The sequence below is a fragment of the Schistocerca gregaria genome, chromosome 3 (genome assembly GCF_023897955.1).
Source record: "Schistocerca gregaria isolate iqSchGreg1 chromosome 3, iqSchGreg1.2, whole genome shotgun sequence".
Taxonomy (NCBI): Eukaryota; Metazoa; Arthropoda; class Insecta; order Orthoptera; family Acrididae; genus Schistocerca; species Schistocerca gregaria.
Genome location: NC_064922.1, coordinates 766904383 through 766921432, shown reverse-complemented (window position 1 = coordinate 766921432; position 17050 = coordinate 766904383). Strand labels below are relative to the sequence as shown.

At 45.6% G+C, this 17050-nt stretch overlaps 1 protein-coding gene across 1 annotated transcript in view; it reads right to left on the bottom strand.

Annotated features, from left to right (window-relative positions):
• LOC126354020 (ATP-dependent translocase ABCB1-like) overlaps positions 1–17050 on the bottom strand; it is a 107807-nt gene that overhangs the window by 79656 nt on the left and 11101 nt on the right. Inside the window, exon 5 of the mRNA XM_050003344.1 lies at positions 12794–12805. Coding sequence (XP_049859301.1) covers positions 12794–12805 — 12 coding nt within the window. The remainder of the gene's footprint in view (positions 1–12793; positions 12806–17050) is intronic.

Here is a 17050-nt window from a genome sequence, read left to right as displayed (position 1 = left end):
ACAGACAGCTTGACGGTGGTTCACTGAACTCTCTGCCAGACAGTTAATTGTGAATAGCACAGTAATCACGTAGATGAACCCTCTGGAATTCTTCCTGTAGCCCTTCTGAAATTCGCTTGAGTAGGTCTACGTACTTCTTCGAATAGCTTTTCGGGAAAATTCTATCGCATCAGATTTCCTTGGCCCTTATTATCTTTCTTAATACCTGACGCACTTTTTCTTATCTATACTCCGTCTCCTAAAGATGTTTGAAATGAATATAGTTCATCGATGCATCACAGCTTCTGAGCCAGGGGTTAGAAATTCCTGGAGGATTTAAAATTTCATACATACCCTTCTATCACAAGTGGGTGTTGATTGTGTTGATGGTCTAAAATGTTAAACTGGTCTTCTGTTTTACTTGGTTATCACGCCAGTCAACGTGATAAGATACGAAATCGGTACGATAACTAGACCATCCATATGCATCCACGTATTAGGCCTTCTGATATCAACTCTTATTTCACAACAAGTAAGAAGCAGCTGTTACCTAAATGTATAGCAATATATTCTTTTGAAATCGTTTTACTTATACATCCTGCTAATTGAGGCAGCACACAATTTCCGATTGTACGATTCGGACTGACAGCGAAGAATAAATGGCAACCGTAATTAGCGTGCTACACCGTTGGTCGAAGTCCGTATGTGTAAACGAAATTAATGTACCGCGTTTTGAAGAGAGATTTACTATTTCAAAATTTATCTGCATTCAATACAGCTTAATGACATTCCATGTAGTGCCAATATTTCCATATCTCGATAATTGTTACAGTCTATATAGTCAGTTTCCGCTGACATTTAATTCTATATTTGTCGTCTTCTAAGGTTCTTCACTTTACTTTTCGTAATTGACTGCAGTAGGATACGGCACCGAATGTCACTTCCTCTAGATCGTGTTTTTTTTAATGATTTAATATACAAGGTGTCTAAGCAGAGAAGTCAATATTCAGAGAGATGATAGGAACGATCATTCGATGACAGCTAAGAGTACTTCCCCATTTGCGATACAGTGAAACAAATGCTTCTACTGCAGGATTTTTGCTTTCAATATTTTGAGATGTATGTACAAGGTCCAAAACAAAAACAAGTTCTGTGTGATCATGGGCTTCGCGGTGCATACATTAAGGGCTACGAGTCCTTGTTCGTCTTGGCTACAGTGAAACACTTTTCTACTGTAAAAATGCTCGTATCTCCTAAGCTATTCGCTTCAAAGCCCTTATTTACTAGACTCTGATGCACCAAATAATCGTTCCCATCATATCCCTGATTATACACCATTCCTCTTGAGGCACCCTGTATGTCCTTCCGGCATCATATATCTCCTTACTCTATGGTTTTCGGTCGGGCAATTATTCACATATGCGAAGTGCTACGCCACAGAAGTTTCTAGGATTTAATATTAGGTTCTTGTCGCTGTATAATAATAAAAAGGTTTATTTTCAGATATACATCTTGCTTACCACACCAACTTTTCATCATTCCTTGAGTTGCACAAAGTACACTACTGGCCATTAAAATTGCTATACCAAGAAGAAATGCAGATGATAAACGGGTATTCACTGGACAAATATATTATACTAGAACTGACACGTGATTACATTTTCGCGCTATTTGGGTGCATAGATCCTGAGAAACCAGTACCCAGAACAACCACCTCTGGCCGTAATAGCGGCCTTGATACGCCTGAGCATTGAGTCAAACAGAGCTTATGGCGTGTATAGGTACAGCTGCCCATGCAGCTTCAACATGATATCACAGTTCATCCAGAGTAGTGACTGGCATATTGTCAGGAGCCAGTTGCTCGGCCACCATTGACCAGACGTTTTCGATTGGTGAGAGATCTGGAGAATGTGCTGGCCGGGGCAGCAGTCGAACATTTTGTGTATCCAGAAAGGCCCGTACAGGACCTGCAACATGCGGTAGTGCATCATCCTGCTGAAATGTAGGGTTTCGCAGGGATCGAATGAAGCTTAGAGCCACGGGTTATAACACATTTGGAACGTAACGTCCACTGTTCAAACTGCCGTCAATGCGAACAAGAGGTGACCGAGACGTGTAACCAATGACACCCCATACCATCACTCCCGGTGATACGCCAGTATGGCGATGACGAATACACGCTTCCAATGTGCGTTCACCGCGATGTCGCCAAACACGGATGCGACCATCATGATGCTGTAAACAGAACCTGGATTCATCCTAAAAAATAACGTTTTGCCATTCGTGCACCCAGGTTTGTCGTCGAGTACACTATCACAGGTGCTACTGTCTGTGATGCAACGTCAAGGGTAAACGAAGCCGTGGTTTCCAAGCTGATAGTGCATGCTGCTGCAAACGTTGTCGAACTGTTCGTGCAGATGGTTGTTGTCTTGCAAACGTCTCCATCTGTTTACACAGGGATCGAGACGTGGTTTCACGATCCGTTATAGCCTTACGGATAAGATGCCTGTCATCTCGTCTGCTAGTGATACGAGGCCGTGTGGATGCAGCACGGCGTTCCGTATTACCCTCATGAAACCACCGATTCCATATTCTGCTAACACTCATTGGATCTCGATCGACGCGAGCAACAATGTCGCGATACAACAAACCGCAATCGCGATGGGCTACAATCCGACCATTATCAATGTCGGAAACGTGATGGTACGCATTTCACCTCCTTACACGAGGCATCACAACAACGTTCCACCAGGAAACGCCGGTGAACTGCTGCTTGTGTATGAGAAATCGGTTGGAAACTATCCTCATGTCAACACGTTGTAGGTGTCGCCATCGGCGCCAGCCTTGTGTGAACGCTCTGAAAAGTTAATCATTTGCATATTACAGCATCCTCTTGCTCTCCGTTAAATTTAGCGTCTGTAGCATGTTATCTTCGTGGTGTAGCAATTTTAATGGCCAGTAGTGTATATTTCCATTCCATATCCTGTATCGTCGCTCATATCCATGAAAGTAAGGTATTAATTGCTTTGAGTGTTAATCTTCATTTGTTTTGTTAATTTTAGATATTTCAAACCTCTCTCCTGAGAACTGGGCGGACTGCTGTAGAGCACATCTAACATAATTTTGTACTCCAAGGATACATCGGGTTGTTTGAGATCCAGCAAATTAAAGAGTCGCGGCTATTTTCAGAGAAATGTCGCTGCAGGCGAAAAGTGCGGCAGAGGGAATCCCAACTAGGACTATCTGGGTGGTGACGTCGGTGCAAGCATTTTCCATATAACCAAGGGAAACATCCCGAAAATCTTGGTTGTTACCGGCGGGCTGTGACTATTTAAATATATTTGTGGGACAATATGGCAGTGTGGGTCGAGTTTTATGCAAAATTGTTTCCGTTTCTAACTCCTCAAACTACTTCCGTTGAAATCAGTGGGTTTCTTTGTTCTACGAGTGGCGTTGAATAAGTAATGCAACATGCTTTTTTTTCTGAAAGCCGGTTGTTTTTATTCATGAGTCCAGTATACATTATTCCCAGCTCTTTTGGCTACTTTTCTACATAATGTACGTTCGAGGCGACAGCATTACACCATCTTACTGGAAGGGCTATATACCCTCATGATACCACTCTACTGGTCGACGAAGGAGCCAAGGCGTGGTCGATCAGTAACCTCCCCACCATCCACACACTGCTTCCCACGGATTGCAGTCTTCATTGGGCCAAGCAGATGGATGTCTACCAGTAGGCGGCGAGAAACCCAGGGGCACACACTTCTGGGTAACCCAATTGATGGGCTAGTGTGTCGGCACTACAAGCAGAGACGTCAAATTGAGCAGCGAGGTGTTTGATTGTGATCCATCGATCACCTCGACTGAAGGTGACCGCACGTTCCAACAGTGCAGGAGTCGGCCGGAGTGGCCGTGCGGTTCTAGGCGCTACTGTCTGGAACCGAGCGACCGCTACGGTCACAGGTTCGAATCCTGCCTTGGGTTAGTTAGCTTAATTAGTTCTAAGTTCTAGTGGACTGATGACCACGGAAGTTAAGTCGCATAGTGCTCAGCGCCATTTGAACCATTTTGAACCAACATTGCAGGAGTCACAAGTGTGTGCGGCCGACCAGCGTGCAGGAGACCGGACAGGTATGTGCGACCCTCTTACGATGATGACAGACGCCTCGCCCAGCTATTCGCCGTGCTTTTATTCACTGCCGAGTCACCTTAGACATTCCACAAGTAACTATAAATATCTGAGATGCTCCTGTTTTCCACCTTAAGAAACTTTGCTCGGAGCGCACATCCGTTACACACGCCATTTCGACGGCTACGTATAGTCGGACACCTATCGGAACTTCATGCAACTATAGGGGCTGAAGGGAGAATGTTCTAAGAAATATCACAACCAATTGCACATTTGTTCAACCGAAAAGTGTTCGTTGCATTGCTTTTTGAACGTCCCTCATAGAATATTAAAGTAACATCTGTAAAATTACATTTATACGAACAATAAAAGAAGAGGTCCAGTAACAGAGTTTTTGGAAAAATGTTATGTATTGTCTCAGACAAAAAAAAGATTAAAAAAGCCGGTCGTTGTGACCGAGCGGTTCTAGGCACTTCAGTCCGGATACGCGCTGCCGCTACGGTCGCAGGTTCGAATCCTGTCTCTGGCATGGATGTGTGTGATGCCCTTAGGTTAGTTACGTTTAAGTAGTTCTAAGTCTAGGGGACTGATGACCTCAGAATTAAGTCCCATAGTGCTCAGAGCCATTTGAACCATTTGAACCACAATCATCACTAACATCCCGACATCACGCACACAAATTATGACGCATATTGATAAATTTCTCTCTAATCTGAACGTAGAGTAAATACACTCCTGGAAATGGAAAAAATAACACATTGACACCGATGTGTCAGACCCACCATACTTGCTCCGGACACAGCGAAAGGGCTGTACAAGCGTTGATCACACGCACGGCACAGCGGACACACAAGGAACCGCGGTGTTGGCCGTCGAATGGCGCTACCTGCGCAGCATTTGTGCACCGCCGCCGTCAGTGTCAGCAACTTTGCCGTGGCATACGGAAATCCATCGCAGTCTTTAACACTGGTAGCATGCCGCGACAGCGTGGACGTGAACCGTATGTGCAGTTGACGGACTTTGAGCGAGGGCGTGTAGTGGGCATGCGGGAGGCCGGGTGGACGTACCGCCGAATTGCTCAACACGTGGGGCGTGAGGTCTCCACAGTACATCGATGTTGTCGCCAATGGTCGGCGGAAGGTGCACGTGCCCGTCGACCTGGGACCGGACCACAGCGACGCACGGATGCACGCCAAGACCGTAGGATCCTACGCAGTGCCGTAGGGGACCGCACCGTCACTTCCCAGCAAATTAGGGACACTGTTGCTCCTGGGGTATCGGCGAGGACCATTCGCAACCGTCTCCATGAAGCTGGGCTACGGTCCTGCACACCGTTAGGCCGTCTTCCGCTCACGCCCCAACATCGTGCAGCCTGCCTCCAGTGGTGTCGCGACAGGCGTGAATGGAGGGACGAATGGAGACGTGTCGTCTTCAGCGATGATTGTCGATTCTGCCTTGGTGCCAATGATGGTCGTATGCGTGTTTGGCGCCGTGCAGGTGAGCGCCACAATCAGAGCTGCATACGACCGAGGCACACAGGGCCAAAACCCGGCATCATGGTGTGGGGAGCGATCTCCAACACTGGCCGTACACCTCTGGTGATCGTCGAGGGGACACTGAATAGTGCACGGTACAGCCAAACCGTCATCGAACCCATCGTTCTACCGTTCCTAGACCGGCAAGGGAACTTGCTGTTCCAACAGGACAATGCACATCCGCATGTATCCCGTGCCACCCAACGTGCTCTAGAAGGTGTAAGTCAACTACCCTGGCCAGCAAGATCTCCGGATCTGTCCCCCATTGAGCATGTTTGGGACTGAATGAAGCGTCGTCTCACGCGGTCTGCACGTCCAGCACGAACGCTGGTCCAACTGAGGCGCCAGGTGGAAATGGCATGGCAAGCCGTTCCACAGGACTACATCCAGCATCTCTACGATCGTATCCATGGGAGAATAGCAGCCTGCCTTGCTGCGAAAGGTGGATATACACTGTAGTAGTGCCGACATTGTGCATGCTCTGTTGCCTGTGTCTATGTGCCTGTGGTTCTGTCAGTGTGATCATGTGATGTATCTGACCCGAGGAATGTGTCAAAAAAGTTTCCCTGTTCCTGGGACAATGAATTCACGGTGTTCTTATTTCAATTTCCAGGAGTGTACATAAATCGTTGCCGCATTGTCTTTGTGTGTCAAGACACGGGGTGGTAGGATTATCTCTGTTGGGATCCTTCAATCGTAACTTCTAAAACAGACGTCACAGACAATTTCCAGTAGGCAGCTCAGTGCACGAAGAAAGAATGATGTGGAGCGAGGCCATTGCAGCACCACCGCACCACCACCTATAATCGGCATTCATAAGACATATGGGTCTCATTTTGGAAAAGTCGTTAGGTCGTTGATTTCAGTAGTTCTTCCTTTAGGAAGCAAGACAGTTACACCTTCTTTGAATTCTGGAGGAACAGAGTCTCCTTTCAGGACGCCATTCACTGCTTCCATAAAGGTGTTGCCTATAATGTGCCAAAAAGCTGCATAAAACTCTGAGGGCAATCCGTCGGGACCTGGTGACTTCCTGACTGGGACACTTTTAATGCTGTTCGAAACGTCATCCCACGACGTTTCTGTTGTAAGATCCTATTTTCTTCTTCGTTTATTATATTCTTTAAACCACTTTCATCAGCAGTTTCCTTTCAAAGCGTGGTTCAAGCTGACGTTTACCATGTAAAATCTTTGAAAACCTACATGCCTCCTTTAAAATATCTTTGTCTTCCGTCAGTTCTCCTTTGTCTTCTGTTCTCAGACTCTCCATAAAATTCCTTCTGCTGTCCTTTTCAAGTTGTATCAAATGGAAGAGTGATGTGTTTTCTTCCTGCACAACTGACGTAACATGCAATTTATTCTCCAGGTCCTCCAGCTGCGTTTAAGACTTATAAATTTAGCCTTAACCTTCCGTATATTTCTTAAAACATCTTGGCTATTCTTAACGCTCCCGCAGACATGTTTAGTAAAACTCAATTCTATAGTTCAACAACCCTGCTCTTTCTCTTCTATAACCTTTCAAGGCAGGTCGTAGCTTCCTTTTTGCACATAGTGTCCACCAGGCTACAGCATTCCGTAATTTGTTACGCAATCGGAGATAAGCCTGCCAAGTACAGGATATTCGCTCATTTAGCACATTAATTTTTAGTTTACACGTGGGACGACCCCAGCATGTTTTTTGTTTAACTAATCTGATGTTACCCTTCACTGCTAAGTGGTCGGGAGAAGCCGCAGGTCTCATTTCGACTGCACTAAGTTTGTGTGCTAAGTTTCTGATAACATATATTTTACCGATCCTGCTTTGCGGCTGTGCAGCGAAATACGTATATTTCACTGTCGTAGGGTACATTAATTACCACGCATCTTTCCAACCCATATTTATAATCAGTCCCTCAAGTTTTTTGGAGGAGCTGAAATTTGGGCTTTGATATTTCCTGTGTATAACACAGTTCCAGTCGCCGCCAATAAATGCTTCCGCGGGGTTGTCCTTAAGTAAAAGTATTAAATCACTTTTAAAAAATTGTACTTCTGTTCTGTAACATTGTTCCCTGAGGGAGCATAAACAATTATTACTACAGTATTAAAAATCCGACAGCTAATACCCCGTCCAGATTCTAAATGACTAACGGCTTTCATGTCTATCGCATCCTTCACGAGGATTACAGTATCACGTCCTTTCTCATGGGCAATATTTAAAAACTCTTGGAATTCAGAAACATGTAAGTTTTTAATGTTCACTTGCTGAACTACAGCAATGTCCGTATCCGATTGATATAAAAAGTCTTTAAAGCTGCTGCCTTCGTTTCATTCTGTATTTGATTGATGTAACAGGACTTACAGCATACATTTGTTCCAGTGACTGTGGAAACAATGTTTCAACAGTCTTCTCAGCTGTGATGAACCAAAGTATTCGCATGGATTCCACTATTCGGAAGAAACTGTCTTCTCTCGCCAGTGCAGAGTATACAGTTGAAATAAGAAATATGAAGAGAAAAAAGCACAGGTGAATTAGGGATCCGAGTGGATGCAATTCAAGAGGATTGACGGAGGATTGACGGAGTCCTCACCAACTGATCGGGAAGGTATGGACAGTAGTACTTATTCAAGAATACAGGAAAATAGCTATCATCTTCCTCATTTGCAAGAAGAATGATAAAACGAAGAGCACTAACTGTTGTGGAATTGCTCTCCGAAATATGTGTTATTTGATACTGTGCAAGTATGGACTGGACTGAAGAGGGCTTAGCGGAGGAGAAGTCTGCTGACTAACAAAATAGTCCCGTAAGAGCAAATCCACACCAAAGTAGTCCCGTAAGAGCGTATCCATAGTCAATAAAATGTTTGTGGTCTGACAACTCATAGAAAAAATGTGGAGACACGTGCTTTTGGTAGGTTTCAGAAAGACTCACTAGTAAAACTTAATGAAGTGTCCAGTTAAGTGCAGCATAGCTAAATGACACAAATAACAAAATGAAACTTCTTCTTCTACCGTCATGGATCAGGCATGCTTGTCAGTTCCAGAAAAGTAAACCTCAAGAATAAAATTACGACCCTTGACATAGGAAGCTGAGGTAAGGAGACAGTAGTTCACGCAAGTGTTGTTCCACCTTGCACTAGAGATAATATTTACTGTAACATTCAGCAAGAAATTGCACAGAATTCACGTTTTCTTCTTCTTCTTCTTCTTATTCTTCCGTTACGGCCTCTTTAGGACCACGGGTGGCCTCTTCGTGGACTGCATTTTCCTCTTCTTCTCCCAGAACCTCTTGATTCTTTCTCTTCTTCTCTCCCGCTCTTCTTCCGAGATCTTCAGTTTACGTTTCTCCTGGCGGCTCCACTGGTGACATTCTAATCTTTTCCTGTATTCTTCTCGGTCATTGATCTCCGGCATATTTGTCGGTGTCCTTTCCTTCAACGTTGAACCCCAATTCCAACCAGTCGTTCTGAAATTCAACAACCCACCTGGTTCCTGTCTCTCCCCTTGTCCTCCCTGTTGTTTCCCACACTCTCTTCGTCATTCTGTACATACTCATCCTAACTACATGTCCAGCAAACCTTGCCCTTTTGAGTCTGATTTCCCCTGATATTGTTCTCATGTTCTGGTACAATTCTTCCCTAGGTCTTCGCATCCACCTCTCTCCACCTCTTTTGGGATCTAGTATTTTTCTCAGTATTTTTCTCTCTTCTTTCTCTAGTTGTTCTGCCTCATTTCTTCCTAGTGTCATCGTCTCAGCAGCATATAATACTGCATTCCTCACTGTTGTCTTGTAGTGGCTCTGTGGATATATTCTTTTTATTGTGTATCTCTCTCGTTATGCAGAAGGCTGACCTCATCTTCTTTATCCTCTCTGTTATTCCCTCCTTGCTCCAGTTCCTTCCTGTTATAAATTCTCCCAGATATTTAAATGTGTCCACCATTTGCACAGTGCCTTCTTGTGTTTCCCAGTTTGCAGTGGTGTTTAATGTCTTTGTCTTGCTATAGGCGATCCTCAGTCCCACCTTTCTGGCTACCTTACTTAAGTTGTCGAGTTGTGTCTTTGCGTCTTCTTGCATCTCACTTACTATTGCTATGTCATCTGCAAAGCCTAGGCAGTCCACTTGAGCCCTGTTGCCCTTTTTGTCCCCCAATGGATCTTTGGTATTCCCATTTCCTCGTTTATTGCTCTTCACTGCCGGATCACTTCGTCCAGTTCAATATTGACCAACAATCCATCTCTCTGTTTAACACCAGTCTTGTTCTCAAATTCTTCTGACAGTGCTCCTCTTAATCTCAACCTTGCTTTTGTGTCTGTCAGAATTTCGTTTATGAGTTCTTGTGTAGTTCCATCCAGTCCTCTGTTCTTCAGGATCCTAACAAGAGTCTGTCTGTCTATGGAGTCATATGCCTTTGTGAAGTCCACAAAGGTTATTACTGTCGTTTTGTTTTTTAAGGCCCTACATTCTATCAGTTGCTAAAGGATAAATATCTGTTTTACACAACCTCTTCCCTTCCTGAATCCCGCTTGGTAGTCGCCAACTGTACTTTCTACCTGTTCTTCTAATCTCTTGAGCAATAGTTTTGACAGCACCTTATATCCGACCTCTAGTAGCGATATTCCTCTGCAGTTGTTTGCATCTCTCTTGTCCCCCTTCTTGTGTATTGGTACTACAATTGCATTCTTCCATCCTTCTGGCAACTTCTTTGTTCTCCAGATCTGGTGAATTATGTTGGTCATGTTGTCTCTTGCTTTGTTGCCTCCCCACTTTATCATGTCGGCTGCTGTACCATCTTCTCCAGTTGTCTTATTATTCTTCAGATAGCTTATGGCTTGTGCGACTTCATCCCTGGTTAGAGGGCGTCTCTCTCTCTCTCTTCTCTGTCAGTCCCCACTTCCAGCTCTTCTTCAAGTGGTTCACAGTTCAGCAGGTCGTGAAAGTGCTCTGCAAAAATCCAACAGTTCTCCTTCGCACTGACAGCCAGCTCCTCTTTCTTATCTCTTATAAACAGTTCTCTAACCTTGTATCCAATAAGACTCTTTTTGAATTTCCCGAAATCTCGTCCAGTTCCTGCTTGATCTTCTGTCTTCTGGTCCGTCTTATTGTTCGGGCTGCTTCCTTTCTTGCTCCTAAGAAAACTCCCCATTTTTCCTGGTCCTTCTTACTGCTCCAGTCTCTCCAGGCTTTCCTGCGATCTCTACCGCTTCCTCACATTCCTTGTTCTACCACCAGTGCTTCCATTTCTTTTCTTCCTTTCCCCATAGTTCAGTCTGTTTCGCCATATTTCGCTTCATGTCGTCCCATTCATTGAATGATTCAATTCCTTCTTTATATCTGGATCGATTGTGTCTTAATTTGTCTCTTTCTACCTTTTTTTCTGTTCTTCTATTCGTCTGTGGCATTCTGTCCCTGTTTGGAATCCAAAGGCAATTAACTTCTGCAAGATAGTAATCCGATTCTATTCTTGTGTTCTTCCAGACCTTTATCAGTACATACAAACATCACCTTCGCGACATGTATTCATAATGTAGCCATATGGCTTAGGCCCAGGAAAGAACTAATATGAAGGAGCGCTTCGATAGAGATTGCAGCGCATAGGCCTGATCTTTCAAAAATGACTCTAAAATAGAATATTCTCTTTATCAGATGTACTACTGGAGCAAGGGTTTTACTGTGGCCTGTGACAGAAAGGAGACATTGTGTCAGTGAAATATCTTGGCATTTTCCATGTACTATTATTCCATACAGAGATCAATGCGAATATCCACCCGCAAAATCTATCTTACAGTCTCTGACATATTCCTGAGCCACACAGACTGTCAAAAACCTACACGATGTTCAGTCAACTTGTGATATTGTGTGGAAGTCATACGTGGTGTGCTCAACGGCACTCCCATAACCTCCTCATTCTTGAACCGAAAGCCTTAAGAAAAGTCTTTGGGACAGTGCAAGTCATGAATACTGGACAGTGTTGAATGCGGTACAAACGTGAACTACATGCAATTTACGAGAGCACAGGCATCGTAAGTCTGTTTACAAGCATACGTCTTGACAGGCAATAACATTCTGATGGACTTGTTAGGGTGAGGAAAACGATTGAGAGATACACTGTCTGAAGAAAAAGCACAGATTGAGAGGTTATGTGCTGTTATTTCATTGATTACAATGTCGCGTCAAATTTACAAATAACTTGGCAGTGTGAGCTCATTCATCAGGGTGACGTTGTGCGCTCTCTGTCTCGGTTGTATGCAGCAGTTCTCTTTGGAAGTGTCACAAAGCAGGTGTACCCCTCCTGAGGTAAGCTGTCCGACAGCTGTTGTGGCTGGTCCTTGATATCCGGGATACTGACTGACTCTGGTATGGAGCTGATGTCCGAGCTGATCTCAACATGTTCTATTGGGACAAGATCTGGCGATCTCGCTGCTCACGTGTGTACCTCGGTATCACACAGACAGTTCACTGAGACGTATGCCTTGTGTAGACGAATAATGTCCAGATGAAAAACGGCTCCGCAATGAGAGGCAACAGCATGAGGTTTAGACATATCATTGTGCTTTCAGGGTTCTTTCAGTCGCTAACAGCCGTGCACTGATGACAAGTGTAACACGGCTGTGCCTCTCCAAAACATTGCAAGTCGACGCCAAACTCGACGAAGTTGGTCAACCGAGTTAAGGCAGAAACGCGATTTATTGCTGAACACAATGCAGCGCCATTTATCATGAGTTTATGCTGCCCGGTCACGCCACTACTCCACACTCAGTCATTTATGTTGTGGTGTTAACAGTTGCTCCAGTCTCCGTCCAGTGGCGCAGAAAGACACAAAATATTTGAGGCAGGTATTACTTGTTCTCAGATGCCAGGTGCAGATTTAAAGGAGTTACTATGTGACGGTGCAGAATACGGCGATATTCCCTTGTGTTGGTCAGATGTGGTCTACCGAAAGCGGGTATGCTCGCCTTCATGTTCCCACAAAGTCCAACATTGGGCCACTGTCACATCTGAATGCCCTACTAATCTGAATATTGCGCGATTCTAGCAGCCGGCCAAATGGAAAACCACACTGAGGCCCATTTAAGACTGTCAATTACTGTTAACGAGTACACATCATCCGTGTCCTTCGCAGAGGTTACTTAACATTTGATGCTGTTCATATTAGTTACATGCTCCACCGGGCCTGATAACAGCACTAAATAGCAATAACACAAATGGACACAGGTGACCGCTCTACTGGTCACAGAGAATTTCAAATCTAATCATTTACATATTCGTCGATGGTACGTATTAGTACGAAGTTTCATTGTCATCCCACCTTGCCTCCTCGCGTTTCACTTTTGTTCTTAGGCAGTGTGCTATCCTCAAGGTCATGCGACCTTGATACGGATACAGAACGCTGTTGCACATTGTCATATGGCCTGCCCTGGATCTGACAGCTATATGATGATGATGATTACATTGTATACTCATGTTACACTTGTAATATCAAGCACACTGTTCTTTCTCAGCAAAAACATATCTCATTGACAGTAGGTTCCAATCTCAGATAGAAAACTGTAGCGCGAAACACAACGGTAATGTCGCAATAACAGTAAGAATTCAGAGGGCTTCGTTTTACCACAACTCTTTCTTTATATGTTGGAATTTCTTGGTTCTTCTTAAGCTCACCGGATAAAAAAGCTGTCACTACTGACTGTACGTCAACACACTGCAGTAGCGATGAGTGAGACATTTATGTTCGATGCGGACAATGTACGTGAACGTCGGTAAATGTAAGGACGTGGCACAGTGGCAAAAAGTGGTCGTCGTATTTCGCCGTAGCCGTGGCCCAAACGGTGCGTGAAGTTGCAGGACTTGGTGTTTCGCGACTGACTGTTCAACGTGTCTACAATCAGTGGTATAACACACGTGGCCACGCAACACGACGTCTGAATTGTGGTCGATGAAAGATCCTGACTGAGAGGAAATGGAGACGCCTTTAGCGATTTGTGAATCAAAATCGCTTCCAAAGCCGACAGGAATTTGCGCCTGCAATGAGGTCCATCCCCACCCGTTAGCGAGAGAACATTACGATGGGAACCGCATGCACTGAACATTTGTAGTCGGTCACTTCGCAAGAGGCCTTTGCTCGTCGGATCACCTGAATTTATCCCCACAGAAAGTCTGTGGGACATGTTGGAACAACGGGTAAAAAGCCGTCATCAGCATCCCCGCAATTGGGTGGAACTGTCCTATCGAATTCTCAGCGAATGTCTTAACTGGATGCGACGTAACTGTACAACCTTGTTGACTCACTTCCTAACCGAATCCAGGCTGTTATCAATTCCAGCGGCGGAACTGCAAGGTATTACGAGGGCTGTTCGGAAAATAAGGTCCGATCGATCGCGAAGTGAAAACCAAGGAGAAAATCAAAATTTTTTTATTCCCAACAGTTCAAAAATGGTTCCAATGGCTCTAAGCATTATGGGACTCTACATCTGAGGTCATCAGTCCCCTAGACTTAGAACTCCTTAAACCTAAGTAACCTAAGGACATCACACACATCCATGCCCGACGCAGGATTCGAACCTGCGTCCGTAGCAGCATCGCGGTTCCGGACTGAAGCGCCTAGAAGCGCTCGGTCTCAGCGGCCGGCACCACACCTTCCAGTTACCTCTCTAACTAGTCGCCGATCCGACTTACACATTTGTCGTGACGTTGTACAAACTTTCCAGTACCCTTATAACAGAAAGCAGCCGCCTGTGCATTCCGCCAGATCTCTACGCTGGTCTGCTTTCGTTGTTTGTGCCAAAATGTTGCCTTCTGAGGGAGCAGTTCATGTGAGCAGAGATGAATAACGGAGAGAGCCAATTAAGTGCTGTATTGTGGGTGATCAAACACTTCCCATCCAAAACGCTGCAGGGGCGTCTTCATTGCTCTGCAGAATGCGGCTGAAAATTGTCTTGAAGAAAGAAAAACATGACATTTACGTTATGTGGACTGCAGTGCATCATGTGAAATCTCTCATCAGCGTTCTGATCTGAAAACAGCGACGTGAAGCGATCGACATGTATTGTAAAGACACTGCCCAACACATCTGTGCAAAGGACCATCGGATTTTCACAGTGGTTTCCTTTTCGCTCCTAATCGGACCTTACTTTCCGAATACTTCTCGTAAGTGATGCTTGTAATGGTTTCTCTGTGGGTGACTACTTTGCTGTCCGGAGGCTTATTATTTCGTACCTGAGCAGCAGTTATTTGGTCATCAAATGAGTTATATGTATTCTTCGCGGTTTGAAAATCTAAAGGATTTGTAAAATAAAAAGCTTTAAAAAAAGTTCAAATGTGTGTGAATTCCTAAGGGGCCAAACTGCTGAGGTCGTCGGTCCTTAGACAAACTAATTTAAACTGAGTTATGCTAAGATAACACACACACCCATGCCCGAGGGGGGCGGGGGGGGGGGGGGGGCGCTAACCGTGACTTGGCGTCGTAAATAGCGCGGCCACTACGCACGGCTGTGTAATGTTCATTAGCTGTTATCTAATATTTCTTTTGAATGACTGTATGATTGTGAGAGTAGTACAATTCACAGAAAATTGAACAGATTATGCAATGCGAATTACCAACATTCAATTTCTGCATAATATCCTGGAAGTGGAACTCCAAAAGACGTTTTTCATGTAAGCCCTACAAAACTGAAACCGATCACAGATATTTGAACAATCTTATGTACTCCTCTAGCCATAAAATGCCCTACATCATGGAGGACAGCAAATACACTCCTGGAAATGGAAAAAAGAACACATTGACACCTGTGTGTCAGACCCACCATACTTGCTCCGGACACTGCGAGAGGGCTGTACAAGCAATGATCACACGCACGGCACAGCGGACACACCAGGAACCGCGGTGTTGGCCGTCGAATGGCGCTAGCTGCGCAGCATTTGTGCACCGCCGCCGTCAGTGGCAGCCAGTTTGCCGTGGCCATCGGAGCTCCATCGCAGTCTTTAACTCTGGTAGCATGCCGCGACAGCGTGGACGTGAACCGTATGTGCAGTTGACGGACTTTGAGCGAGGGCGTATAGTGGGCATGCGGGAGGCCGGGTGGACGTACCGCCGAATTGCTCAACACGTGGGGCGTGAGGTCTCCACAGTACATCGATGTTGTCGCCAGTGGTCGGCGGAAGGCGCACGTGGCCGTCGACCTGGGACCGGACCGCAGCGACCCACGGATGCACGCCAAGACCGTAGGATCCTACGCAGTGCCGCAGGGGACCGCACCGCCACTTCCCAGCAAATTAGGGACACTGTTGCTCCTGGGGTATCGGCTAGGACCATTCGCAACCGTCTCCATGAAGCTGGGCTACGGTCCCGAACACCGTTAGGCCGCCTTCCGCTCACGCCCCAACATCGTGCAGCCCGCCTCCAGTGGTGTCGCGACAGGCGTGAATGGAGGGACGAATGGAGACGTGTCGTCTTCAGCGATTAGAGTCGCTTCTGCCTTGGTGCCAATGATGGTCGTATGCGTGTTTGGCGCCGTGCAGGTGAGCGCCACAATCAGGACTGCATACGACCCAGGCACACAGGGCCTACACCCGGCATCATGGTGTGGGGAGCGATCTCCTACATTGGCCGTACACCTCTAGTGATCGTCGAGGGGACACTGAATAGTGCACGGTACATCCAAACCGTCATCGAACCCATCGTTCTACCATTCCTAGACCGGCAAGGGAACTTGCTGTTCCAACAGGACAATGCACATCCGCATGTATCCCGTGCCACCCAACGTGCTCTAGAAGGTGTAAGTCAACTACCCTGGTCAGCAAGATCTCCTGATCTGTCCCCCGTTGAGCATGTTTGGGACTGGATGAAGCGTCGTCTCACGCGGTCTGCACGTCCAGCACGAACGCTGGTCCAACTGAGGCGCCAGGTGGAAATGGCATGGCAAGCCGTTCCACAGGACTACATCCAGCATCTCTACGATCGTATCCATGGGAGAATAGCAGCCTGCATTGCTGCGAAAGGTGGATATACACTGTACTAGTGCCGACATTGTGCATGCTCTGTTACCTGTGTCTATGTGCCTGTGGTTCTGTCAGTGTGATCATGTGATGTATCTGACCCCAGGAATGTGTCAATAAAGTTTCCCCTTCCTGGGACAATGAATTCACGGTGTTCTTATTTCAATTTCCAAGAGTGTAACTAAATTTTGTCATACTAGGAAGAAGACATTTTTAAACTGATGGGTGATTTTGTAGTATAGAGAACGTGATATATAGTACCCATAGTCGCTTTCTTTAGCAGTGAAATGGCTCTAACCTGTATAGGCAACGAATCGAAATTATCTCAGATGACACATACGGTTTAAAATATATGCCAGAGTTCATCAGTGACAGTGGCAGCTGTTTGCTGACTGGCTAGTTTCCCTGCAACACTTGACCATATGTTTTCAATGTA